The sequence below is a fragment of the Colletotrichum phormii genome, assembly GCF_030913505.1.
Source record: "Colletotrichum phormii strain CBS 102054 chromosome Unknown BDP81scaffold_14, whole genome shotgun sequence".
NCBI classification, from domain to species: domain Eukaryota; kingdom Fungi; phylum Ascomycota; class Sordariomycetes; order Glomerellales; family Glomerellaceae; genus Colletotrichum; species Colletotrichum phormii.
In genome coordinates, this window is record NW_026851456.1 from 624766 (window position 1) to 651070 (window position 26305).

The window sequence follows — 26305 nt, forward strand, 5'->3', positions numbered from 1 at the left end:
TATGCGCATGCGCCAGGGACCGCGGTGGACGCCGTGACGGTCTGCGTGGACGGAGGTGCCGAAGTTGCGGCCGCCGATGGGCTTGGAGTAGAAGAAAGGCATGATGATTGTTTGGTGGTTTATGCAGGTTGTTCGCACGAATTTGCTGGGGATTTGGTCAGTCCAAGGTCCGGGAGTACAGAGCTCAGGTGCTGTTTGGGAGTAGGAGCATACCTTGTGGTTCTTGTCGAGTTATTCGCGGTGGAAAGCTCGTGTTTGGTAGTTGATTTGGATCACGACTATGGAAGAAAGGCCAAGAAGGAACGGGCTTGTATTATATACCTAAGGTATACGCCGGTTCCCTCCTCGTACGAACCAGTGACGAGGGGCAGCAGACCACGCCAGCCATCATCTCCCTTCCCCCCTTGGCTTGCTTTTTTCCCCAACCTTTTCTTGTAATTGCACCAGTGACACAACGGTTCCCCTTCGAAACTTGGCTAACAGGGTCGCTTGTGCTGTGTGGTGTTGTATGCCAAGAGCTCGTTGAGAGGGCGGTGACGTAGTCGTGGCTGAGCAGGATGAGGTTGCTAGTGTGGCTGGGGAGGAGAATCGAGCGGCAATTGGTGGCAGACGCCACAGCTAGCGCTTGGCCAAAGTCTAGATTGATGGGGGTGTGGCTGAGGTGGGTGCGGCAGGGTCCGCTGAAGTGACCGGACAAGGGGAGGAAGGATTCTGAGTGGTGAGTTCGTTCTGAGTAGGTAGCGAGTTAGATGCGAGGGATCGGTCGATTGGAAAGTAAGGTTATTCCAACCTGCCGGCTGACTGACGGTGTCTCTTCGCTTCGCCATCCCTTCCCTCAATGGCTTCTTGAACTCTGCTCTATGGGTGCATGAGATCTCCTGGTGCCGTCCTTACGAGGCCTCAGAGGCTCGGCTGGGCATCAGCAGCTATCCTTAACTTGCTTGCTTCTTTACCAGTACGTATGGCATGCCAGATGATGTGTCGGAAACACATTCATTCTACCCATCTCTGCCAGTAGACCTGACAAACCTCCAATTGTTTTCTCCGCAGTCAAGCCCTTAGAACTGCACCCCAGGCTTGAAATGGCCACATCTGTGTTTGTCGTCCATATTGCAGTCACGTTTCGTTCAACTTCATCATCATACCCCGAAAGTGATACATCACGTTGCCTAGCGCTTTAAGCCAATCCTTTCATTCAATTAAGCACGATAGGGTGCCGGTTTGACGAAAACGCACGTGGTCCCTTGCCATAGTCGATCTAGAAAGCTTGTCATGTTCTTATGTTGCCTCACGGATGGTTGAATGAAGGTGGCATAGTGATGTGATTCCTTTTCAACCTGTTATGTCCCCCAATGGGCATCTCAAATAACATCAAAGTGCGGATAGGTAGACATTCGACGATCGACATCAGTTCGATCAGACAATTTCTGTGTTACTGCTGGGGCCTGGCAGAAGGGCTACTTCAACAATGTTTTAACACCACAGGGCTTCTCAAATACCCCTTCAAGGGCGGGCAGTGGTCACTCCTGTTAGGGAAGTCTTCTTGTCTCGCGAGGCCTACCCCTGAACGCTGCTTTGTGGATTGATTTGAAGTGACTGGCTCTCTTGCTCCTATCGTAGTAGAGTCGCATCGCCTCAATACACTACTCATACGGAGGCAGCTTGCCATTTTTCCTTGCAGTCCACCAAGCATGGAATTGACACGCGACAACGTGCAACAGAGACAGAGATTGCAAGAAGGCAAGGCCCAACTGCCTAGGCAGAGACTGAGATGTCATAATAACGTTCATTCCTAGCATGGCCCGCGAGGTGCGGTATAAGCCTTCAAGACACTTCAGATGATATCGAGCGAGGAAAGATTTCTGGGAATTGGGGGAACACCTCAAGGGGACCCTCTAAGTAGCTCTTCCTGCAATTCAGCGCGCTCACTGAAGCTTGCCTGACATGCTCCTTGCAGTCCGGAGTATTTCCTTGGGCCTTTGTCACAGTTACCATCCGACCTTATTGCTCAGGAGTCGGGGAGTTTGATAAGTGAAGAGAAGTTGGAAATTGTTTCTTCGAAGCCCACTACAGAACCCAAGATTACGTTCATCCCACCCACCAATCCTCGAAATCCACATCGTTCTTGTAGTCCTGGTGGCTACGGCGCCTCTTTGCACCGATCTCTGGCACATCCATCAATTTTGACCATCAGAGGCGCTCCCTTACCAACCAGCTCGTCAGTCCAAGCCGAGGCCGTCCGTCTTTTTCGTTCAACTGCGATTCCGAGGAGCCGAGAGTCATTCAACCGTCATGCTGAAGCTTACCTTAGTCCGCTCTTAATCTCCATGCACGACATCAGGGGGAAACCATGTTGAAAACGGAAACGACACTACAGCTCGTAAAAGAACTCGGACGACAAGGCTTGAAATGAGGCTCAACATATTCAATACTATTCTCCTACCGCAAGCGAAATTTTCTCTTACGAATTAGTCAGGGGAAGGACTGGGCAAGGACAAAATTAAGCATAACGTCTGCTACAGCCGGGCCGATCGATCCTTTCGGACCGTGGCACAAGTTGCGACATGACGAGCAGGATCCTCGCCGCGGAAAAGAGGGTTGTTGGGGCGGCCTTTGTTGCTGGGCCGAAAACATCGACACCCTGCGTATAAGACACTGTCTTTGGGACTACAAGGCATTGGGTATTTACATCGGAGCCGGATGTAGCTGCGCTTGCGGAGTTCGTTGATCTTGCCTCCAACCGTTTGGACTCTATGTGAGACATCTCTGATTCTCCTTCCGGTCTTGGAGACATCATCTCTGTCCGGTTTTTGTCGAGGAGAAAACTCCTCCATCGAAGGCACACACTGACAGACTCAGGGATGACGCCATGCCCTGCGCTTTCCGAGTAAGTCGCAAAGCCAGGGAAGGGTCTACGTGAGTGAAGCTCGACTTCGGCGCCGATGGCGTGGCGTTCATGGCTGGTTTCCTGGATCCTACGATACACATACGGTAGGATGTAGTTCTTCCTACATCCTGTGGTCCCCTGTAGTCGATGTATCTGCACATGGCTAATAAATACGCTTATTCTTAGTGGAAGATCCGACATTGCTCTATGCTGACGCTTAATTCAGGGTCTTCTGGCACTCCACTTACTTCATCTTGTGGCGCGAACTAGGATAGTGTCCATGAGCTTAAACACCATGAAGATCTTCAGTTCAAGACAACAAGTGGAAACCTGTATTGAGGTGCCTGGTAGTGCTACTCGTGGGTAAGGAACTATTGGTCACTGTCCAGGCATACATGCAGTATTATGACGCGATCCTATCGCCAAGAAAGCTTGGTATCTGACGTTTCCAGCATCCTTATATCCCTTAGCATCTTGGCAAGAACTTCTTTCCACGCCGGGAAGAGCAATCGACCTGTCTACCACGGCGGTGGGCGATGATCAAGCTTGGCATCCGACGTCAATCCGGGGGGGGGAATATTTGACGGGATCAATAACTCCTCCGAGGCGATCTCCAGGGCTTCTTTCAGCCGCGTCCAACCCTGAAAACGGATGGGAACATGGACGACACGTTTTGATGAGAAAAGACGCCGGAGCTTTTGCATCGAGAGATGCCTCTGGTGCGTAGCAGTCGGTCCGGATGAGGGCTTCAACTCGCAACCTCAGGGGGGTAAACATCCCGTCATCATGACATCGGAGTCATCAATTGCGTATTGTGAGACTTCTTGAAAATTCCGAGGCGGTCTGGTAAAAATCGTCTGCCAAGAAGCATGTTAGAATTCCTATAAGAGGAATCAACATCGTCCACCCTGGGCTCATAACTCTCTCGAACATCATCACCATCTCGCAGCAATCTACATCCATAATCACATTCCTCACATCCTTATTAGTTTAACCTCTAGTTTTCCCTTCGTCTCAATAAGCATCTCCCCAAAAGCCAAGATGTACACCAAGGTCTTCACCGCGGCCGTTGCCGTCCTCTCCTTCGCCTCAGTCGAAGCCGCCATCCTTCCACGCGCAACTATCACGCCTGGAACCGTCGTCCTCCCCGAAGTCATCTTCAACCCAGGCGAGCTGACAGACCCGCTCTACACCGCGCTGAACATCCTCCGCGGCGACATCCTCAAGACCACGACCTTAGCCGGCGACCTCACAAAGACCGTCGGAACAACAGTAAAGGATGTAAGTTCAAAACCTACGCTAAATCACCCACCGGGGCATTACAACCATACTAACCCCCCCTCTTCCTCACAGAGAACCGACCAAGTCAACGCTGTCATCCGCCAAGTAACAAGCAACACGAACAGCATCCGCACCAGAGTCGGCACAGTCGTCGGCAACCTCCTAGGCGTCGTCCCCTCAGGCCTCCCCGCCCCGTCCGCGACCTCCGCCGCGCCCCCCTCCGTGCCCACGGCCGAAGTCGTCCGGATCGCCCAGGACGTCGTCCTCCAGGCCCAGCTGCTCGCCCGCCAGGCCACCGCCCAGCTGCAGAACCTCCAGGCCCAGGCCAACGCCGTCGCCGACCCCGTCTCCAAGGCCGCCTACACCCTCGCCTACACGCAGGCCAACCTGGCGCTGCAGATCGCGCTCAGCACCGTTGCTGCCTCGGCGTCGACTGCGCTTACGGCCGTGGCGAACGCTGCTGGTAATGCCAATGGTCTTGCTGAGCGTATTCGCAACATTCAGGCCAAGCTGAACCCTGTTCTCGTTGTTGGTGTCACTCCTGATGTTACCTTTTAAGGAGCCATCTGTATGGGACTCTTGGATGCATAAAAAGTTGAATCAGGGTAGCTCGAAGCTGGCCTGTCACTTGCCGGAGCAAGACTCGGCGCTGATATATGAGGCGAACTGATTCGCATGAAAATGGGACGACACCTGGGATCTGCGTATCAAGGAACTATAATGTTAGGATCGAATGATAATGGCGCAAGAACTAATAGGCTACACACTCTTTGATAATAATATCTAATAACTCATTGAACTTAACTCTGAGTTAACGTATCTTGATGTGGCACCTTGATCTTTGAAAGAGCATCTCGTGGATTTGGAGAACCTGACCTACACATATATAGCGATAGATATATGAGCACGAAGTAATGATATATCTTGACAGCTTGAAGTCAACTTTAACAAAATATGATATTATGCTAAACAATTGATAGACTTTACAAGGCATGGTATGATACGTCGTCAGTTATCAGATTGCGCACTTACCCCCCACCACTCTATTTCAACAGCATCGGCAATATAAAAACTGACAATATCTTTGAACTATTGACGGCGGCAGCAGAGATAGTACTGCACATCTATACTAGCACTGCGCTCTAGTCATATCGACTTCGTTTGCTAGCACCCAATCTCATGTACAACATATCAGGCCGTCGAGAAACAGCAAACCATCAAGTCGCAGGCTGGACGCAACGAACATTGTTGCAAAAAAGATCAGGTTTAACTTCATCGAAGCTGTCTCAACGGTATCTAGCGATGCCAAGCCCCCCCCCCCCTCCGTGCTCTAATCATCGGCACGCCGTGAATATAATGGCTAGACATGCAGGAACTGACTCTCCGGCATCGCTTACCTTCCAACAACCGTCAGACGGAAGGTACATCCTGAGGACTTTAGCGGCAGCATATCCTGTCGGCTCGACAGGCCGATAAATCCTTCATGTGAGCTCAGACGTCGAGACCAAGAGCCCACCAGTTCGTTACAAAAGTCATGACAGGCTGCAGACTGCAGAGTGCAGAGTCTAAAGTGAGCCCCTCGGAGCCATTTAGTTCAGACGGGACGACGTGTTCCGGCGAAACGACGCCTTTCATTCGTATCCTGATACCGCGATCAAGTATTTCACGTATCACCATTGAATCCTCCGTTTGCCAAAACACTTTACCATCATATCACCGAGAAGTCATGTCTCGGCACCGAGAGACATGGCGCAGGGAGAAAACAGGTTGTCATATGCTTACCCCTGAAAGTAGCATATTTTGGTACTCGGTGAGACATTCCGCATCTTGGGCATGCGGAGGTTCGAGCCGGCATCTCGCAGGTCAGTCAGAATACAGTCCAGGACGGGCGGAACATGAGCTTGGCTATGGGATGATCCATTTCCCTCAAGCTGGATCCAACGTGGTACAGATTTGGGGGTAATAACCGAGCTTGGACGATATGACGCCGCGGAGTGCATATTCGATGAATCATTCAGTAGGCCGTATCATGCAAATTGTTCCCTTTCAACTCTCCCATCAAAAGTTGGTCGACCGAGCTTCGGATGACTGGCGCGCGTATTCCCATGCATTGCGATGTGTACTGAGCTCTTGAAAGAATCACAGGTTTGAAGGGGGGATGGGCCCCAAGAGCGAACAAGGGACGACTAGCCGAAGCCACTCAGGTTTGATGGGACGAGCGGGCATGTGCGTTCGCGCCGGGCCCCAAATCTTCGGTCCCAGAGGAAGCTTGGGTTTCAGATGAGGCTCCCTTTTTTTTTTTTTTTTTTTTTTTTTTTTTTTTTTTTTTGCTCCCTTTTGGCAAAAAGATCGCAACCTCTACGCTGCTTACAAACTTCGGACGAAAGTAATTGACTTTCGCATGTAGCCGTAGACGCGAGCGTATTCGTAGTCTTTTTGGTTGCTCGTGCTCAGCAAGCTTCCGGGGGCGATACAGACTACCGCACGGGTTGCCGGTGAGGACGTGAACCCTATACCTGTACCGCGGTCGATGGGAAATAGGTAGCTATCTGCGGGCGCGTGCCGGGTGGCGACGGCGGTCTGTCCAGACCGAGTGCGTAGAACGGCGGGATGATAGCCGCGTGATGACGGCGGATACTGGGTGAGGGAAAGTGCGGTGGCACAAAGATCAAAAGCAGTAGAACAGATCGCTACGGCTTGAGAGGAAGGCGCGATGAGTCTGGAATGGTGTTTGCGAAGCAACTGGTATGCTGTGATGATTACTTCACATTCTTCGCCTCTGTGGACTCACTTCAATGAAGGATGCTCTTGGCGGGGGACGTGTAAGGCTCGGGTCCGAACAGAGCTGAGAAAAGCCACACAGTCAGCGCCGTCGAAAGCCATAGGTCGGATCTGGAGGCTGATGTCGACTGGCGCCGTTTGCAACTGAGTTGAGTGAAGTTACCTAGTGTTTGGGACGAGCCACATCGTAACGGGCCAGCAGCTGTGGCGCACGGGTGAGCGGCGGTGGTGGTGGTGGCGGCGGCGGTCGTTGCTTGGGATGGTTCATGATGGTTGACGGAGTGAAGACAGTGATCCAGAACGTGACGAGAGTAAATCACTCTGATGTCGATCGCCGGAGACGGGCAGAAAGTTGTTGACGAATTGGAAGATGGACGCCGGGAACATTTCTTGATGCGTGAAGCGCGTTTACGGATAACCTACATGATGGCAGCGACTTTGCCTAGAACGCTGGCAGAGGTGTTACGTCTCCAGTAATGAGAGTTCAGTGGGTCGGGGTTTAATCCCCGTAACCAGCGGATTGGGAGATGGTAAATGGGAGGCATGACGAAAGCGTATGTTTTGTACGATGTCTTGGCCCAGGCATAGGGAGTTGTTTACCTGAATCCGGATGGTGATGAGGTGGAACTATGCGTTAGTGGAAGTGGGAGGTCGGAAGTTGCGTTCAAGGTGGGTAAACCCATGGAGCCGGATTAGGAAGATACAAATGATGTCTGCGAGAGCTGGCATTCTTGGTGTGTAAGTTGGGCAACTTGTAAGTATTCCCCTAGCTGTGCTGGATATGGATTAGGTGAGATGTCTGATAGTTGGCCAATGCGAATGGCCGTTTTCCCAATGGTCCCAGGACTGAGGAGCCCAAAAGTCAAGGCCCAGAGCAGAGACCAGGCCCGAGAGCTTAATACCCTCCCACCCAGGGGCCAGGGCCAGACCTCCTTTTTCGACGTTGACTAACACTGACGGGTATTCTTCCGGTGCAGGAAATATGACTAAGAGACCTGGTCTCCGATAACGCTACACCGTATCTGTACTTCGTACGCAGTAAGGTAGACGGTTGGCCCAGATGTAAACGGCGAACATACCGTAATGCAATGTCAAGGAGACTGAGGAGCAGAACAACAACTTCAAGAGCAGGAGAGGGAATAGAAGAAGAAAACAATCTGTAACAAGAATTGGGAAGACGGAGGCAGCTTCTGAGGTTTCTGACAGCGGGTGAAAGAAGATGGAACTTGTAGCTGGCAAGGAGGTCTGTGATTATGGAAAATGACTGGCTACCTACCTTACTACAGTAGACAGGTAGGTACCTTTTGAGGTACACCAACACATAGAAAGGTCCACGGGTACTTCCACGGTTCCTGAGGTGGAAAGCGGCATGGCGGCTGGCCCTGGTCGACTCCCAGTTGTTTCAAGTCCACAAACCCCAGCCAAACATCTCGCAAGGTGTCGAGTCTCCAAAAGTCATTTCACTACTCCGTACCGCATTTTTTATTATTTTATTTTGAACAGTCTGAACTTTTAGACATCTGTCGTCGACAGGCCGAGGCGGGAAAGAGGCGTGAGAGGCTTGTGAGAGAGCAAGACATTGGGCAGACATCTATGGATATCTATTGCCCCTGAAGGTATTCCGTATAGAAAGAGTAGTACGAAATACAAGTGACATTGTGCCTGGCTATACGGAGTAGGTACGAAGTAAGGTGGGTGTGCACAACATGTCGAGGTTGCATCTGCACCCATCACCTATCACGGCAGCGCGCGGGAGGAACAAGTCGATTCTTCTACCCAATCTCTGGCCATCTCTCCTGCAGCAGCGTCTCCCGCATGAAATTGAATTTTGGGCTGTTTTAGCGGCGGCAGCGCAGCAAAGGGGTTCCGGATCTGGCAAGCTTCGTTTTTTTTTTCTTTTTCTCTCTTCTGATTCTTGTCGAGTTCTCCCGTTTCCTTGGAGTTCCTTCCGTACGGGATACCTCCCATCCTCAGAAGTTCAGAGCTGTCCCGCCCGGGCTGTTGCTCCGTCATATTCGCTCGCACACGCACACACACACAGAACACATACGACACACGGCACAACAAACCAAACACACTTTTGAATACATCTTTCCCACTTCCTTGTCTTCCCGTCTTCTCTCTTTTTTCCCTGCCGGCTTAACGTTTCCCGAATCCAAAATCTTGGTCAAGTTTTTTTTTGGGCCCAACATCGATTCCGCAGTCCACACCGTTTTGCCACCTAACCTTTCCATCCCATTGACATCCCCTTCAGCCCTTGTCGCTCCTTTTAATTGTTTTCTCTCACATCCCCTCGCCTTACGACTCGCCTTATTAGGTACACATACAGGATACGGATACAGCAACCACAGTACGGAACCACGGCTACCTTGCACTCGCCTCGCCTCGCCTCCTTCACCCACTGCGCCGTTCCCTGTTCTATTCATAGTCGGCTCCTTGCCAGCCCAGCCCAGCAAGCCATCCAAGCCAACCGCCCCTCCTTGGTCGACCACCACCACCACCACCACCACCACCACCACCACCATTCACCAAGCAGCGCACTCCTGGATTACTTGCTTGCAAGTTGCCCCCAGACAGCACCCTGCCTGACTGAGCACACGACTTCCCGCCAGCTGTTTCTTCGGATTCACTATCCGTACATCGCTTGATTGTCTACCAATAGTCGTGCGCTACTGGCGACGACCGCTGAGCTTCTCATCCACTCCGAAATCCAACAAACTTGCGAAATCTCTCTTTCCACCACCCTCGCAAAAACCTCGTCCAACCATTTCATCATCGTCCCTCTACCCGCAGTGACGCCGCACCCTGGCAGCCCCGACGGCAATCTCGCGCGCCGCTAGAACCCAGCCTGGCGTCCCTGTCCAGCCGACGAAACAGCGGAGTCGCAATTACGACCCCCGTTCAACGCCCAGCGCCGACGCCAACCTCTGAGTCTGCTCTACCTCTCAGCTCTGCTACTGTCTGTCACACACAGTAGTATTCCTACCTCCCTTCTCCAGACCAAACCACGCCAACACGCTACGGAGCACGCTTCGCCCATCCCATTCTCTTGGCAATTGCCTACCGCCCCAGCTTTTTTGGTACCCTCGCTCCATGATACACTTCCGAACCGTCCTCCATACGTCGTCTGCCGACCAGGGTCTCTCCAACTTACCAACTGACGGGTCCAAAGGGGGTTGGCTCGTCAAGCGCAAAGGAAAAATAATCCAGACGGAACTGTGAACGGAACGACCTCTGCACTCATTGCACACGACTCTACTGTGTATCCATCCATTCATACGCCGCACCACCACATACCATCCTCACGACTCGAGCAATCCCGTCACAAAATCACAATTCCCACAACCGTCTCGGCTGGCTGTGCTGGCCCACGACCTGATCCAACATGACGAGACCTCACATTATTCGCGCTGGTAAGTTTATGCGACCCCAAACAACCGCGCCTGCGCCTGCTGCCCATTCCTCCCGTCGCACCACACAATTTCTCCCCCTTTCCTACTTGGCTCTGGGTTTCCTGTGTCTGAGCTCTAGCCTGAACCCGTCTTGGTCTAACGGCTGGAACCGCGGACGATCAATTTTACAGAATTCCTCCCACCCCTCCCCTCCCCCCTTTGGCCAGAGCAAGAGGAAGCCAGAAAAAAATAATAATTACTTAGCAACTTTGTTTCTTTGCTTGACATGTCACGCTGACCATTGACCTCTTCTGTCGCATTTACAGACACTATCGATCTGCAAAACCCCGACGCACCCTCAGCGAAGGACCATAGCAGGGCGCCCAACGGCTCGTTTGGTCCGCACCAGGCCGAGACTCTTCGAGAAGTCGCCCAGGAATCCGCCGAAGATCAAGCGCGCAGCCCGAGGCTATCCTGGACCAACGCCGACGACGACGACATCTCGGACCGGGACGATCTCGCGGGAGAGGTCTCGAGAAAGCTCACTGGGGCCACAATGGACGACGCGAGCAGAAGACAACAGCAGCAAGATGCGCTGGCTGTCGCACAAAATGGAGGTGTCTCGGACGACGGAAACATGGACGACACCGACGAGAGCATGGACGACGACGACATGATGGACAAGATCTCGAGTTCGCCCTCGATTGAAGATGGTGGGTACACTTCGATTATGCCTCCGCAATCATGGCCGCGTAGAGTCGACTCTCTACCCGCCATGAGAGATCACGGCTCCCCCGTTTCCCCTTCGTTCAGCGAGGCAAGGTCCTCTTCTCCTTATACCGAGTCCCTCGAATACCTTCCAGCACACCTCTCTTGGCAGCATAGCAAGGCATCTGCCAATACATCAACCCATCATCATCTTCGCGGTGAGTATACCGAATAGGATCGCAATACGACCGACGACGATCGATTCGACGAGGAACAGTACACCGACGAATACTACGACGACGAACAATACGGCGATGAATGCCATGACGAGCGTAACTGGCAAGACGAAAATAACAACAGTCACACAGCGAAGTTTGATCTCCAGAACGTTGCACAGCATGGGCCGATTGTGGTTCGTCCGCTTCGCTTGCGTAAAGCTGGAGAACCAGACTACGACGACTTCGCGCAGCGGCGTGCAGAGATGGAGAGGGCAGAAAGAGACGAGGCAGCTGGTGGACTCGACGATGACGGCATCCCGCTTACGATCCCATACGAACCCTCTATTGATGATGAAGATGATGATGACGGCGATGTTTCTCTTGTTGATGATTCTAGATTTATTGCCTGTGGCTGGGGCAACGAGTGCTTACACGAAGCAGAGGACATCGATTTCGAATTCGTCTACGCGTTGCACACCTTCGTTGCGACCGTCGAGGGCCAAGCAAATGCCACCAAGGGTGACACCATGGTGTTGCTGGATGACAGCAACAGCTACTGGTGGCTGGTCCGTGTGGTGAAGGATAGCAGCATTGGTAAGGTCCCCCTTTGAGTGTTATTCAAAGAGCAGCTCCTTACATGAACAATAGGCTATCTGCCGGCAGAGCACATTGAGACGCCAACCGAGAGACTGGCGCGCCTAAACAAGCACAGGAATATAGACGTAGTCGCTCCCTCCATGGAAGAGATGAACCTTTCTGACTTAGATCAGCTTTCCGCTACAATGCTCGGAGATCAGTCTGGGGAAAAGTCCAAGAGTACGTTCAAGACTGCTCTTAGGAAGAAGAAGAAGACGGTCGCATTCGCCGCCCCGACTTTCGTCGATTACTCTGACTATGACTACTCCTCGGACGAGGATGCGGTTGATGAGCTGTTCTCTCAACAACAGGGTGCTGCTCAACAGCAGCAACAGCAGCAACAAACGTCGCAGCAGTCGACAGAGGAAACGATGGATGATGACACGGCCAAGGTTGAGCCACTGAAGCCTAGAACAACGAAGGAGGTCAACGCTGCGGAACCGACGAAGAAAGAGGAGGCACCAGAGGATGACTCGAAACGCGACAGCGGCGAAATCTTTGAGAAACCAGAAGGTCCCAGCAGGTCGAGGAACGGCACCGTCAGGAACACCGACTCTTTCTTTAAGGACGAAACGGCCGAGACCAAGAAGATCACGCTTACGCCTAACTTGCTTCGTGACGATAGCGGCTCGCGACCTTCGACAACGGAAAGCGTCCAGGTCAAGCAACGGCCAAGTCTGGATAAGATGGATAAGGAGCTGCAGCCGGATAGGAAGGAGGATAAGAAGAAGAAGGACAAGAAGGAGAAGGAGAAGAAGACGAGCACCATTCGGAGTTTCTTCTCGCGTAAGGACAAGAAGAAGACCACGGACGACGACGATGAGTCTTTTGGCAAGAGATCGATGGATATTGTTACAGAATCCCAGGACCGGGAGAGTCGCGAGAGCCGTGAGAGTCGGGAGGAGGAGCTCAAGGAACCGTTGTCCCCGAGAGGCGATGGTCCCCAACGAAGCGCAAGCAAGCTCCAGAAGCAACAGCCGAGGGTCGAGCCGTCTCCTGCGAGGGTCAACGGGGCTGCAACGCCACAAAAGTCTGCCACCAGAGAACTCTCAGAGTTCATATCCTCCGAAGGCCGCCCCAACAACGTCTCGAACGTACCCCCTGCTTCTATGCGCATCGTGGAGGATGATTCGTCGGATCCAGAGCTCTCCGTTCAACAGCAGCGGATCAAGTCCCCCGAGACGACTCGGTCACCTCCCCAAGAAAAGTCGACCCTGTCCAAGATCATCCCGTCGAGGAGTGGCAACAGTGAACCCAAGCCGCAAAAGGTCACCAAGGCGAAGTCTCGAGTTGAGCTTGACGACTTTGACTCTTCTGGAGAGGAGGTTGAGTCTGCCGAGCCACCCGTGCAGCAGCAGGCACAACAGATTGTCAAGGAGGAAAAACTGGAACGGCCTTTGCCTGGCGCGTTCCCTGACAGCTACATGAGCAACTTGAGTGCTGCCAGCGCTCAGACTGACAAGACAATCACTCCTACGCAAACTCAACAGCCTCAGCCTCAGCCCACCGCCGCAGAACGCGAAAAGGAAAGACTCTCCGAATCTCCCGTGCAAGTATCTCCGGTCACTTCGCACAACCCTCCTGCGCTCATGGTGGATACTTCCAGTCAAGAAGGCCACTCGACGTCGCCATCACCGGAGCTCATTGAGGCTGAGGAGGCAGGCAGACATCGTGCGCAAGATTCGATGACTGCCAGCTCGACGTCTACGGGTGGCAGCACTACCGGTAGCAGCTGGAATGATGCAAAGCTTCGGGCCTTTTTCGATTCGAGCTCGGATATCCGAGATATGCTGGTCGTTGTTTACGACAAGAGCGATGTGGCGCCTGCTGGGCCGGAACACCCCGTCGCAGGCTCTTTGTTCCGCGAACAGAATGCCAAGTTGGCGGAAATTACAACAGTAAGTCGATATGTACGGGGAGATTCCATTAGCTTCCGGACTGACTTTTGTATAGCAACTTGATAACATGCTTGGCGACTGGCTAGCACGCAAGCAAAGACTTCGAGGCACTGTTTAAGGCCTCTTTACGATCATCATGTTTAACAGACAGCGAAAGTGTAAAATACCTTTCTTGGCTTTTTGACGGCGTCCTGGTACAGGCGGTGGGATTGAGAAGGTTTACGGATTGATGGACGACACATTGAAACATGGTCGCTGATATGAACCTTAGCGCCATGGATACTTTGCGCGCGCGTATGGATTTCGCCGTTGTTACTTCTTTTTGAGATGCGTGGACATACCAAGGTCTTCACAGAGGGTGTGTGTCTCTTGCTACCTCGACACCCTTTTTTTTTTCTTTCTTTTTTTTCTCCCTTCTCTTCTTCCTTTTGTTTAGAGACACGACGCCCGCTCTAAGCGTCGTGGCATGCACATGAACACTTTGCATTGGGGTCATCATTCGCGCCGCTGGTGTGGCATTGAGACGATGGAGGCAGATGAGACGCAGCGCTGTCTAATACCATTTGGTTGTCTGTCTCAAAGTTACCAAGGATTCTTGTTGCAACTGTGAAGACGACGACAATGTGACATGTAACAAAGATGAATGTGACTCGCAGTACTGCCGACGACCGTCTCGGAGGCATAGGTCTTGATAACAGTATAACGAATACATGCAGTATGTACCTGAGGGAGTTGAGGCTGGCTCAAGGTAGAATCGCAAGATTACGAAAGTCCCTGTCGTCGGCCGCGATCCGCACTGGGCCGGGATTGTGGGTTCAGCCGCCAGCCAACTGCCGTTCGTAGATCATCCGATCTGGGGAAGCGCCGGGCGGGACCCCGCATTCCCACCCGCGCCGACCTTAGTCCTCCTCGATTCGTCAGTTCATTCAACCTCTTACTTATCAACTTCATCACAACACGTTACTCACTCGTTTTCTTTTACTGTTTCGCACCCTCACTTACTCGTCGATTAGATACGTCATTCGTCAATCAACGTCATCGGCAAGCTACCCACCGTCACTCATGACGCAGCCGTAATGCCGAATTTATGGACAAGCCTCTTTGCATTCGTGACCGGCCAATGGGATCTCATAACCCCAGATTCGAGAGGCAGCTCGCCTCGCGATGAGTCTGTCCGCAATGAACCCAGCTGGCATCAGTACGTTCGGGCGAGCGAGTCGAGAACAATGTACCCTGCGCGGGTGATCGCCGACCTCACCCGCGGCGACGTCGCCAATCCATCGGGATTAATCAATGGCGAGGGCGGGCCAACTGTCTTTACTCGTGGTTCGGCAGGAGATGAGGCCCCCTCCGTAACCGTTGACTTTGGTCAGAACACTGTGGGTATTATTTCGATCTCCTTTGCCGGGTCGTCTACGACTACTTCTTCTGCCGGTGGAACCGCGGGTCACGAAAGTGAAAGAAAAGACCAGGACGGCAGACCTGGTATCAGACTGGCCTTCTCCGAGACGCTGCAGTTCCTAAGTAACGTCAGCGACTTTTCTCGCTCCTACAACGGGGATACAATCACCCCAGGCAGCGACCAAATCGCAGTCAACAAGGACGCCTACACCTGGACGGCAAAACACGGCTGCCAGTACCCCACAAAAGACAACAGCAAAGGCCAAGTCTGCGCAGACGGCCTCCACGGCTTCCGCTACGTCCGCATCTACCTCGACGCCCTCCCCTCCGACGCACCACACACCCTCCCCCAAGGCGAAGTCACCATCTCGTCGCTATCCCTAGCGCTCTCGGCCTACCACGGCACGCCCGACACCTTTAAAGGCTGGTTCGAGTGCAGCGACGAGGAGCTGACGCGGTGGTGGTTCGACGGGGTGTACACCAACGACCTGTGCGTCGACACGTTCCGCGGCGCCGAGGACGCGGAGCCCCGGGGCGCGGCGAGCGAGACGCTCGAGGGCAAGGTTGTGTTGCATGACGCGCCGAAGCGGGATCGGGATCCTTATGTTGGGGATTTGGCGGTCGCGGCGCTGACGGGGTATGTTTCGCACGGGGTAGGGGAGTTGAGCGAGGCGAGTAGGAATGTGTTGGTGGATTTGGCGGTTCATCAGAGGGGTGATGGGTGGATTCCGCCCGCGAGCATGTGAGTTACTCCCTTGGTTTTTTTTTTTTTTTTGGTTTCTTCCTTTTCCTCTATACTTGCCAGACGGTAATCAAGCCACATCATTTGGAAGACTAATGTTTGGGACGGGATACGAAAGTATGAACTACACGCTCCCCCTCTTCGATTACCCCCTCTGGTGGGTCGTCTGCAGCCACGACTACGTCTGGTACACGGGTGACGTGGAGTACATCTCGTCCTACTACGCCAACCTCGTCGCCGTGCTCGACGGGTGGTACGTCTCCGTCACGGACCCGGAGACGGGGCTCGTGACGAAGGGGCTCAACGGCACCTCTGGCTACGGCGACTACGCTTTCCTGCCGCGACAGGGCCCCGTGACGTACTACAACGCGCTCTACGTCCTCGCACTGCGCCGGGCCGCGGAGATGGCGGCGGAGATTGGAAAGAAGGGGGACGCGGAGAGGTGGGGTCAGAGAGCGGACGATGTCGCTGAGACGCTGGCTAGGCGTAACTTTGACGAGGCGACGGGTGCGTTTTGGGATGGGACGGGTGGGGATGGGGCGTTTGTGGCGGCGCATGCGCAGGATGGGAATAGTATCGCCATACTTGCCGGCGGCGTGGTCGGGACGGAGACGGCGAGGAAGATCTTGGCGTACTACGCCGGCGTCGCCTCTCGGACGTACGGGAACGCGTTTTACGATTCGGATGGTGTCGGGGAGGGGTTCAGTCAGCGGGTGTACGCCTTTATATCCTACTTTGAGATGGCGGCGCGGTTCGCGTCCGGGGTCGGGGAGACGGCCTTGGAGGAGATGCGGAGGTTATATGGGTGGATGACAACACAGGACCCGGGTGTTACGTTTTGGGAGGGGATTGGCCCCGGAGGAAGGCCGTATGAGGACGGGTTCACGAGTATGGCGCACGGGTGGTCTACGGGGGTTGTGCCGCTTATGAGCGGACATGTTCTCGGGGTGAGGCCGACGGGGCCTGGGTTCCGGACGTGGAGTGTTGTTCCGGAGGGGAGTGGGTTGAGGTGGGCGAGAGGTGTTGTGCCGACGCCTGGGGGGGAGGGGATACGGGTTGAGTGGGAGGATTTTGGGAAGGGGGATGGAGTGCAGTTTAGGGTTGTTGTTTGGGCTGCGAGGGGGACGAGGGGTGTTGTTGGGGTTCCTGTGAGGGCGAGGGATGTTGTTGTGGATGTTGATGGGAGGGTTGTGTATCGTGGGCGTGATGGGGTGAGGGCGAGGTTTGAGAGGGGAAGGGTTTGGGTTGATATAGAAGGGGGGGAGGGTGTTGTTGGGGTGGCCATTACTGTAAGACTTGTCCGGGAGGGTTTGTGAGGGGGTTGATGTGTCCTTTTGCCTGCCGCGAGGAAATTCCAAAGGTGACAATAGGCTCCATGATCGTCAATCAGGAAGTTGCTAATTAGATTGACTGTCGTTGTACTACAAAAGCTTGACCGGAGGGTTAAGCAACACCAAGGCTCCGTGCACTTTGATAGGATCGTGAACCCACCTCATGTCAACTTAACTTTAGACTCCTTCTAGAATTATGGAAAGCTCCACTCCTTCCATTATAGATCTCGTCTATACCCCGTTTCTCCGTGCTATCAGGGCATTCGGGGGCCGCTTGAGGATTGGCTGGACTACTCGTGCAGATAGCCTCATCGGCTTTCACTGATCAGCCCCGTCTCCGGGTAAACTGCCAAGACTTCGCGATGGAGTCGGCCTCGAGGTCTATTTACATTGATTTCAGCATTCGCCGTCTTTCGTAGTCATATGAGTAGCTTCCGGGTAATGTACTAGGTTTTACTTACACAGACCCGGACGCGGACTTACGCCTCATCTGCAGATGGCGGTGACCCCGACAAGCTGACTTTCCAGCAACTTCTTCACGGTGACTCGAGGGGGATAGGTGGAGTGTGAACAGCACAGCAGTAAGAGGCCAGCTTCGACCTAATTATCGACACACGTCAGGAAGATTAGGTTCCGTATGCACTCCATTACCCTCCAGCCTAATTAATACGCGTATCGCAAGGTTTGAGGGTATTCACGGAATCTATGGGGACGAGTGCTTCTTCTCGAGCAGCCCGTTGGGTAACAGGACTCCCATGACTTTTGCGGGGTTTTTCTTGTAAAGGGGGTGGTTCCAGCACAAACAGAACTTCACTCAGCCTTGGAATGAGAGAATAGAAAAGGTGGAAGGGGTGGTTGGCTGGTTCGTAACTGAGGGGGAGGACATACTCTTCATTTGGGCTTTTCAGGGGATGGGGTGTAAGCAGACAACTTTGCCAGGTATACGGACGGCAAACTGTCCCCGAAGCCTCGGAATACAAACCAACCAATAAAGAGTATTTTACATGACGGAGAAAGATGTGAGAGTGGAGTTTCCTGCTGGCGACCACAAGTCTTCTCTCTCTCTCTCTTTCTCTCTCTCTCTCTCTCTCTCTCTCTCTCGCTTTCACGTTAGAGACGTTTCCGAGTGAGGGCTGGCGTACCAGAGCTGTTGAAACCTAGTGTCGTTAGCCAAGGCGTAGCTACACCGGCACAACAATAGTGAAATTTGATCGAGGAAATAGGATCGTGATTTAGCTTGGCAATTTCTGGGAGACTGGAGACTTCATTCAAAGAGACACGGGTTCAATATGGTGTAGACCGAGGTTTACTTGCCTTGACATGCCTCAACAGACTTCTGAACTCCCCTCTGGGAGAACCTCTGATCCTAGACGTGTAGATGGAATTCCTCTCACTTGAGTCTTGTGTGAATATATATCCAAGGCAGGTGTCGCCACAACGATATCTGCCAGCGGCAGGGACGAAACCATTTCCAATTCAGTCCCGAGAAGGAATTTCTTAGCCTCACTCGAGCATATAACTTTTCCCATTGCTGTTCCTTCGAACCTAGTCAGCGTCATGAGTATTACCAACTTCGGCCAGTCCTAGGTAAATGGTGGATGGAGTCTCATCTTTGACTGATTCAAGACGGAAAAAAGAAAAAAAGGACCACAAGTAGTAAATTGCCTTTCTGTAGGATAACTCGAACCCAGGCTCTAACCAAAATAGATAAGCCACCGGGGGGTCGAGTTCCTATGTATATTTCTTGCAAGTGATCAGTCGCAACTCCAGCGCCAGAAGTCTCCTCATCCGATGGGTGTTAAGAAATAGAGCATAGTCTCCTCATGTACCCTCCAACAGTCCCTCAAACCGCCTTGTTGTATGTTCCACAGTCCGAGAAAGTGAGAAAACATTTTTTTTTTTTCCTGAGCTGACGGATTTACACGCCTCTCATCTATCTAAAGGGTGCCGGAGGGGGAGTCCTACAAGATTTACTTGTGTGTCAAGAATCCTTGTAAAGCCCGTCGAGATATAGACGATACCGGAAGTACTGTCCGATGTGCAGCTTGCCCCAGGAACTAGTGATTTCAGCAAAAAAAAAAAAAAAAAAAAAAAAAAAAAAAAAAAAAAAAAAAAAGCTGACTCCTGAAAGCTTGTAAGTTTGTAAGTGTTGGAATAGGCCTACATTAGGCAGCAGGAGGTTGCTGCCGCGGTCCGTTCCAGCCACGGTGGTCCGTGTGGCTCAGCCACACGAGGGTGGTATACCCCAGACTTCCTGCCGCCGCTGGCACCTGGTTAGACTTCCACAAAAAGAACAACAAGAACAAGCAATATCACCACTACAGTCGGTGATCGTTGCTACCCACGATACTCGAGTATTTTCCTTTTCCACCTGTGAATCCAACAGTAAGAAAAACCCTTGGACACGCTGATCCGGTTCGGCGAATGTGACATCTAGTGGAGATGGCATCGCCGGTCCCATACTGATCGAGACGCAAGGCATCTTAGTTTGGTACCATACGAAGAGGCAGCAAGCCCCTTCACCATCATGCGTACTGCTTCCCAAGCAGGCCATCATGTTGACTGATTACGGCTGCTGAGTCGAATATTCTATATTCAATTGTCTCATGACTTCAAGGTTATCTGAGGTCATGATTACCAGCATCTAAGCATCCAGCACGTGAACACCATACAAGGTACAATTATGGGAGTGACGGGCGTTTCCTAGATGTCATCAGAGTAGGCTCACTACAAAAAAAATTATATGTTGTCTCCAATGAAGGATATGTGCATTACTCTAAGGTACCTTAGTTGTCGTCTATATTGTTCAGCTCTTTGAGAGCCTAATACTACTAGTCATGTTGGTACGGTGCCGTGGCACATGAATTCGTTCGCTGTTCCGATCATTACTCCCAAAAACGCCAAGGCCATGCAGGCTCCCCAATCAAGGTATAATAGACACTCGACAGTTGATATCACACAGGTTATCATGCAAACAGGTCGAAGCCGGCAGAATTGAACACAGGGCCCCCCGCCCCACCAAACTCCCTCTTCCACCCTAGACGTTGCCTCATCGTTCCGTCCCAGTCCGCGTCTCGTCAATTGCCAGACCCAAAGGTCTGAGCAGTCGTGAATCTTTTCTTTGCCAATTCCATTTGGAATAACCCTTGCTTTACCGAAGGCGCAGCTTGGCATCCTGGACTCCACGAGCGATGACGTCCTCGAGCTTCCAGCGGGGAGCCTTGTACATACCCTCCGTGCCGTTGGCCTTGCGCCACTCAGCTTCCGTCTCAGGAGTGATGCCTTCGGGAAGGGGCTCCTGGCCACCAGCGATACCAGTGGAGAATCTAATCTGAAGTTGATCGGCAACCTCGTCAACGGCAGCCAGAAGTCTGTCGAGATCCTCCTTGTTGTGGGCCGAGGAGACACAGAATCGGACACGCGAGCTAATAAGAGGCGTTGCGGGGTAGCCGACAATAACGACGGAAATCTTGCGCTTGAGCATGGCGTGACTGAAGGCGGGCATCTTTCCAGGGTTGTAGAGCATGACAGGAATAATGGGGGAATCATCGTGACCGTAGACGATGAGGCCGAGGCGCTTGAGACCGAGACGGAGGTAGCGAGAGTTGAAGGCAATACGTTCCAGGCGCTCAGCACCCTGGCCGGGGCAGAGCTCGCCGGTGATCAGACGGAGAGAGGCCAGAATCTGCATGAGGACGGAGGGAGCAGGGGACTCGCCAAGGGTGGTTGCGGCGTTGGAGCTACGGAGCTTGTCGATGATGCTCTTGTCAGCGGCGACGTAACCACCGTTGGCACCGAAAGACTTGGTAAGAGTACCCATGAGAATGTCGACGCGGGCGGGGTCGATGCCGTAGTAGTCGCAGACTCCGCGGCCACGGGGTCCGACGGCGCCGATGCTGTGGGCCTCATCGATGAAGAGGTAGAACTTGTACTTGTCCTTCAATGCCATGACACCGGGGAGATCGCACATGGTGCCCTCCATAGAGTAGAGACCTTCGACGGCAACCAGGATCTTCTTCCAAGGGCGGTGGGTACGAGGCTGGCCCTGAGAAATGGCCTCACGGAGCTTGCGCTCGAGATCGACGACGTCGTTGTGCTTGAAGGATGAAATGACGGCACCGGACAGACGAGCACCGACTCTGATGGAAGCATGGTTGAGCTCGTCAGAGAGGATGAGGCAGCCCTTGGAGACGAGAGCGGGGAATGAGCTGGCGTTGGTGACGAAACCCATGGAGAAGACCATGGAAGCGGGCTTGCCGACGAAGCTGGCGATTTCCCTCTCGACCTCGAGGGCCAAGTCGGAAGTACCGACATCAGCGCGGGGACTGCAGGTGCTGAGGGAGTATCTCTTGACGCATTCCTCGACAGCATCGGCACAAGGGCCCTCCGACTGCGCGAAACCAAGGTAGTTGTAGGAGCTCATGTTCAATGTCTCGGTGTGTGTGCCAGTGTAGTTGTAGGTTCTGTTGTAGTCTCTGGACTCGCGATCCATGAGGGTAATGTAGCGGCCGGGAACGCCGGTAATGGGTCGTGCGAAGCAATCGTCAATGCGCATCTTCAGACGACGAACGTAAAAGTTGTCAAAGTCCTCGTTCAAGGGAGCGTATCCATTTTGGGGCTTGAGAGCCTGGTAATGCTTCTTGTCGCCGAAGCGCTTGCCGAAGAAGTCGCGGGCGTGACCAAAGAGAATGAGAAGCAGGTAGCTGATGTAGGTGGTGAGGATGTAGTAGTAGGGCGGCTCATCGATGATGGGCGCGTCCAAGGGCTTGCCATCGTTGGACTTGCTCACGTATCGGTGGGTAGGGTGAAGGAGAGGGCCGAATTGAGCGTCGAAGCGCCTCTTCTTCTCCGTCTCGACGGCTGAGGGGGGCGAAAAGAGGGTCGTAGGAGGCTCAGTGGTGTCGGGCTCGCCAGCGGTGGCAGTTGAGAGCGAAATTGTAGGCAGGGAGATGGTGGAAGGGGTGATTTGGGTGGACGAGATGTTTTGCTGCTGCATGGCGAGGAGGGCTTGCTGAGCTGTCTGGTGGTCCTTGTCCTTGGCGCCCTTGGGGGAGGTGAAGAAGTTGGTGATGCGATTGCCGGAACGAGAAGGTCTCCTTTCCTTCTCGGAGAGCGGCATGGTGGGTGAATGAGCGTTGGAGAAGGGATTCGCAATTCTACGGGGCATTGCTGAGATGCGCTTGGCTGTCTATGGTCGACTCGGTGGCGATTGGAATAGGGGTTATTCGAAGTCTGCGATGGAGCAGGGAGAGAGCGAATTGAGGGATGCAACGAGAACGAAGCTGTTTCCTCTACGAAATCGAGATTATTGATGCGCTGCAAAGAAGAAAACGATCGGTCAGCGCGAAATGCAAGTCTGACGGGAGGCCCGGATGTTGTGGAAGAGAGAACGAAAATGGTTGGTGGTTTGAGAATTAGGGAAATTGTCGGTCAGAGTGTCAGTGGCGCAACCGCGGTCGCAGAGACAGGAGCAGGCGACCACTAAAATGGACGCGCTAGAATTGCGAGTAGCCAAGGCTCACCTCCGACCTCTTGCGGCGGTTTGATGGAAGCACGAAACAAGACACACAAAGGAAGCGCTAACCACACGCTTGATGGAGCCACAGAGGCTATCGAGGTGCCGGAGCCCACGGATTGGGTTGGTTTGAAGGAAAGTTGATTGATGATGAATTAACGGTCAAGCACTCACCAGGAAAGGCTGTAAGCAGCTGCTTGAATGGCCGAAATTTGGAGGGTTGGAGATACAGTCGTGTAGGTGGTGCGAGATGACCTTTTTCTCTTTGGCGACTTCTTTGCTTTTGCGATTGAGCAAGTTGTAAGAAGCAAGAAGTTGAGGAGGCGAAAGCGAAAAAGGGGTCAATGGGGGGCGCAGGAGAGCAACGAGGATGCAATTAAGAGGTCGTGGCTCTGCAGTGGCTCAGGGCGAGAGTTGCGAGTGGTGTGTTTGTCGAAGGAACCAGGTGGAGGAGCTTGGGTGCCTAGGGGGCTGCTGCAAATCTGAAGATCGGTGACCCGTTGAGAAACAGAAGATGCAGACGGCAAAAGGTGGTGAACCGGGCAGGACTCGCAGAATTTGTAACAGCTGCAAGGGGCTGCAACTTGGGACTTCGGGAGGACTGACGAGGATGGATGGATGGGAGATTTGGAGAGATGGCGGGAGCGAAAGAGGGAAAGGCAAATTGTCGATTTTCGGCCTGTCGCGCGATGGGATTGGACCGTGATTTTAGGTAAAATTGGTGCGGGTGGGTGCTGCACTGCGTACGAAGTACTGCGTTGGTGAGCAGTGGTGTGAGTGAGGTAAGGACCTTGAAAGTGAGGTGACTTTTTATTTTTGACTGTTGAGACAAGTACTGGAGACCAAAGTATCCCAGCAGCGAAAAGTGGGTGATGAGGTATCTGTGGCGCAAAAGTGGTGTATGGGCCTCTTTTCGATCGATGCAGGCCCTGCTATTGGTCTGCTGTCGGGCTGTTCGGGGAAGGCAGCTAGCTCTACGACGGGGGAGGAAGGAACCAAACAGTGATGAGCTTGGAGAGGAAGGAAGGGGAAGAAGAAGAAGAAGGAGAAGAACTCTGGAAAGGAAAGAGGGACAAGTCGGGAAATAAAGGTAATGACCCTGACGAGGAAAGAAGAAGAAGAAAAACAACAATACGGATAATGCAGAGTCTACTCCGTAATACCTAGAGAGACCCACGACGAAGAGGAAAATTACCGCGTGGATGATGGGCTGTACCTTACTGTGTGTACGAAGTAGCATCCGTACCTTCCAGGTTGTACGACCTTAGTACGACAGCATGTAATAGAAAAAAAAAAAGATACTTCTGAAATGCACATATCAAGGTGTGACCTCCAAGTATCTTTTCCCCCTTCCTGATGTGATGAATAATGGGGCTCTCTGCCCACCGCACACTACCTAAGGTAGGTACTACTCCGTACGTGATGTGTGGAAGCCGCGATGCGAGTGACTTTTCTTCCTCTCTTCCCCGTTAGCGCGTATCAATCCAATTTCGAGGATCGACTTCCAAGTCTCATTCTCGCACACCTCGACGAGTCTTTTTTTTTTTTTTTTTTTTTTTTTTTTTTTTTTTTTTTCCTTCTTCCCGCTGATGACCCCTGGCTTGCGGCTTGCGTTGCTCTGGCCGAACCATACTGCTGCATCTTGATCCACCACCAATCCCCACCAGGCCAATGTGATCTCGGCTGTTGGGCAAATCCCGTCTGGCCCCGGCGCGTTACTCAACTCGGCACTCATCCAGTCAACCATTGGCACCGAGCAGCAAGCAGCAAAGCAACCATCAGATCACGCGCGGGAAAAGGGGGAGCGGGCGAATCGAAGCCTGACAGGCTGCCCGGACGACACGGCCGAGACGGACGCACCGGACTCTCGATGACTGACGATCGGACAATTCTTTCTTTGCAGTGGCCGTCCCTACTTCGTACACCGTCACCCTCCACGAACCCTTCATTCGCTTCGCTCTCGGATGCTCTGGAATTCGCAATCCCTCTAGCATCAAGCCATGCCGCCATTGGCATTGGCATTGGCATTGCTTCGAGGCATAGTCATCCGCTACTTCGCTACCTGACCATGTCACCAAATGCAACCCTCGGCATCCTGCACTAGTCGAGCCTTTGCAGATCCCGCGAGGCTTTCACTGCTCCACGTCCCAAGCTCTGCTGTACATGACGGGAAGAGCTGAGCTAAGACTAAGACCTTCCGGCCAGTGCCGTTAACCTGTTCTCCCCCGGCTATTACTACGAATACAGGTCCCTGTCATCGCACCAACTCATCGTTCAACGGCCCGCCTTTGGTCAACCAGTCAAAATTCACCATCACCTCCAGCCGCCCTATCCATGGTTCCAAGTTGAGTCGCCTACCAGCCTTGCTTAGCCAGCGAAGCAGTTCACCATGGAACCCCCTTGTTCTTGGACTTGTCGACAGCCCTTCCTCTCACACTTACGCCGTCTGATGACTTACGTGCAAGGGTCAAAGTGACGTTATCACCAAGATAATTGCGTTGGACGTGTCTTTCGGGCAATGCATTCAACACAATGCACTTAGCTATTTGGCTCATCTCTGCCCATCTCAATGCTGTTGTAAATACCCTCGACCACTAGTGCCACGGTCACAATGGAGCATCGTTTGCCCTACCAGTCGGCCTCACCGACGGTTCACCAGCAGACTTGATCCCAGCAAGTCAAGGCACTCACTTGACTGAACAGTTCCTACGTGCGGCCCCATCGCATAACCATATTTTACGTGCACAGGGCGCCCACGACTTTGACGATGCAAGCACGACGTTGCGAAAGGCAAAGAGAGAGAAAAGCAACCAAGGCGCTCGGATGACCAGCTGGCAATGGGTCGAATGAACCAGAGGCGCAGTGCATGTCTCGCTTTTGGACCGTTGACATTCGACACAACGTGAGGTAACACGAGGGCCAAATGCAAGTCTGCAACATCACGAAATGGCTCTCTGATTCGAGACTTGAATGTCTATCAACGATTTGACAATTTGGCGTTGCTTCTGTGTTCCACGTTTACTTTCTCCATGGCCTTTTCATCTCAGTCATCGACTCATCTGCAGCGCGCGCCATATCGGCTACTCGCCCGAGGCCCTAGTTTGGTGACATCAGTTGGCCATCTCGATCTCTCCGATGGCCGAATCGCGTGTTGCGGTTTCGCCAGATTATGATACTAGGAAACTTGGGCGCGGCCAATGACAGTTCACACAATCTCCCGTCTGTCGTGCTTGTTGACCTGTGTAACAAGGTCCTCGATTGTGTGATTGTGGGATTCGTGTGAGCTGTCACTGCACCATCTTTGATTGAGGCCCCCCCGTCGGCTTGCAGGCTTCTCCCCAGCACTGGGTCCCGTTCTGAGACGTCTTCCCAGTCCGCTTGGACAACGTTATCGATATGAAGCGGTAGCGCAACTCTGATCGAGTCCAACGAGAGGCATCGAAGGGGAGGGGGCGCATTGGTGCACCAGCCACAGGGCGGAATGGGCGAGTCTCTGTGTTCCAATGCCATGAAGG

The 26305-nt window shown here is 53.0% G+C and overlaps 4 protein-coding genes across 4 annotated transcripts; 3 read left to right on the forward strand and 1 right to left on the reverse strand.

Moving 5' to 3' along the window:
• Nucleotides 1-3928: 3928 nt before the first annotated feature.
• On the forward strand, nucleotides 3929-4726 carry BDP81DRAFT_324164 (uncharacterized protein; the record flags this gene model as incomplete). The annotated part of the gene is made up of 2 exons (XM_060584859.1): nucleotides 3929-4168; nucleotides 4241-4726. The coding sequence occupies 2 exons, from the start codon at nucleotides 3929-3931 to the stop codon at nucleotides 4724-4726; spliced, it is 726 nt and encodes a 241-aa protein (XP_060443352.1).
• A 5608-nt stretch (nucleotides 4727-10334) lies between these two features.
• Nucleotides 10335-13919, forward strand: BDP81DRAFT_451258 (SH3 domain-containing protein; the record flags this gene model as incomplete). The annotated part of the gene is made up of 5 exons (XM_060592606.1): nucleotides 10335-10362; nucleotides 10668-11267; nucleotides 11418-11861; nucleotides 11916-13801; nucleotides 13857-13919. 5 exons carry the CDS (start codon nucleotides 10335-10337, stop codon nucleotides 13917-13919), a joined length of 3021 nt encoding a protein of 1006 aa, XP_060443353.1.
• An 831-nt stretch (nucleotides 13920-14750) lies between these two features.
• On the forward strand, nucleotides 14751-18267 carry BDP81DRAFT_482501 (Six-hairpin glycosidase-like protein; the record flags this gene model as incomplete). The annotated part of the gene is made up of 4 exons (XM_060595011.1): nucleotides 14751-15944; nucleotides 16063-17141; nucleotides 18113-18137; nucleotides 18243-18267. The coding sequence occupies exons 1-4, from the start codon at nucleotides 14878-14880 to the stop codon at nucleotides 18265-18267; spliced, it is 2196 nt and encodes a 731-aa protein (XP_060443354.1). The 5' UTR covers nucleotides 14751-14877.
• Nucleotides 18268-20426: 2159 nt separating this feature from the next.
• BDP81DRAFT_324305 (aminotransferase class I and II) lies at nucleotides 20427-22442 on the reverse strand (the record flags this gene model as incomplete). The annotated part of the gene is made up of 1 exon (XM_060584876.1): nucleotides 20427-22442. One exon carries the CDS (start codon nucleotides 22440-22442, stop codon nucleotides 20427-20429), a length of 2016 nt encoding a protein of 671 aa, XP_060443355.1.
• Nucleotides 22443-26305: the final 3863 nt, after the last annotated feature.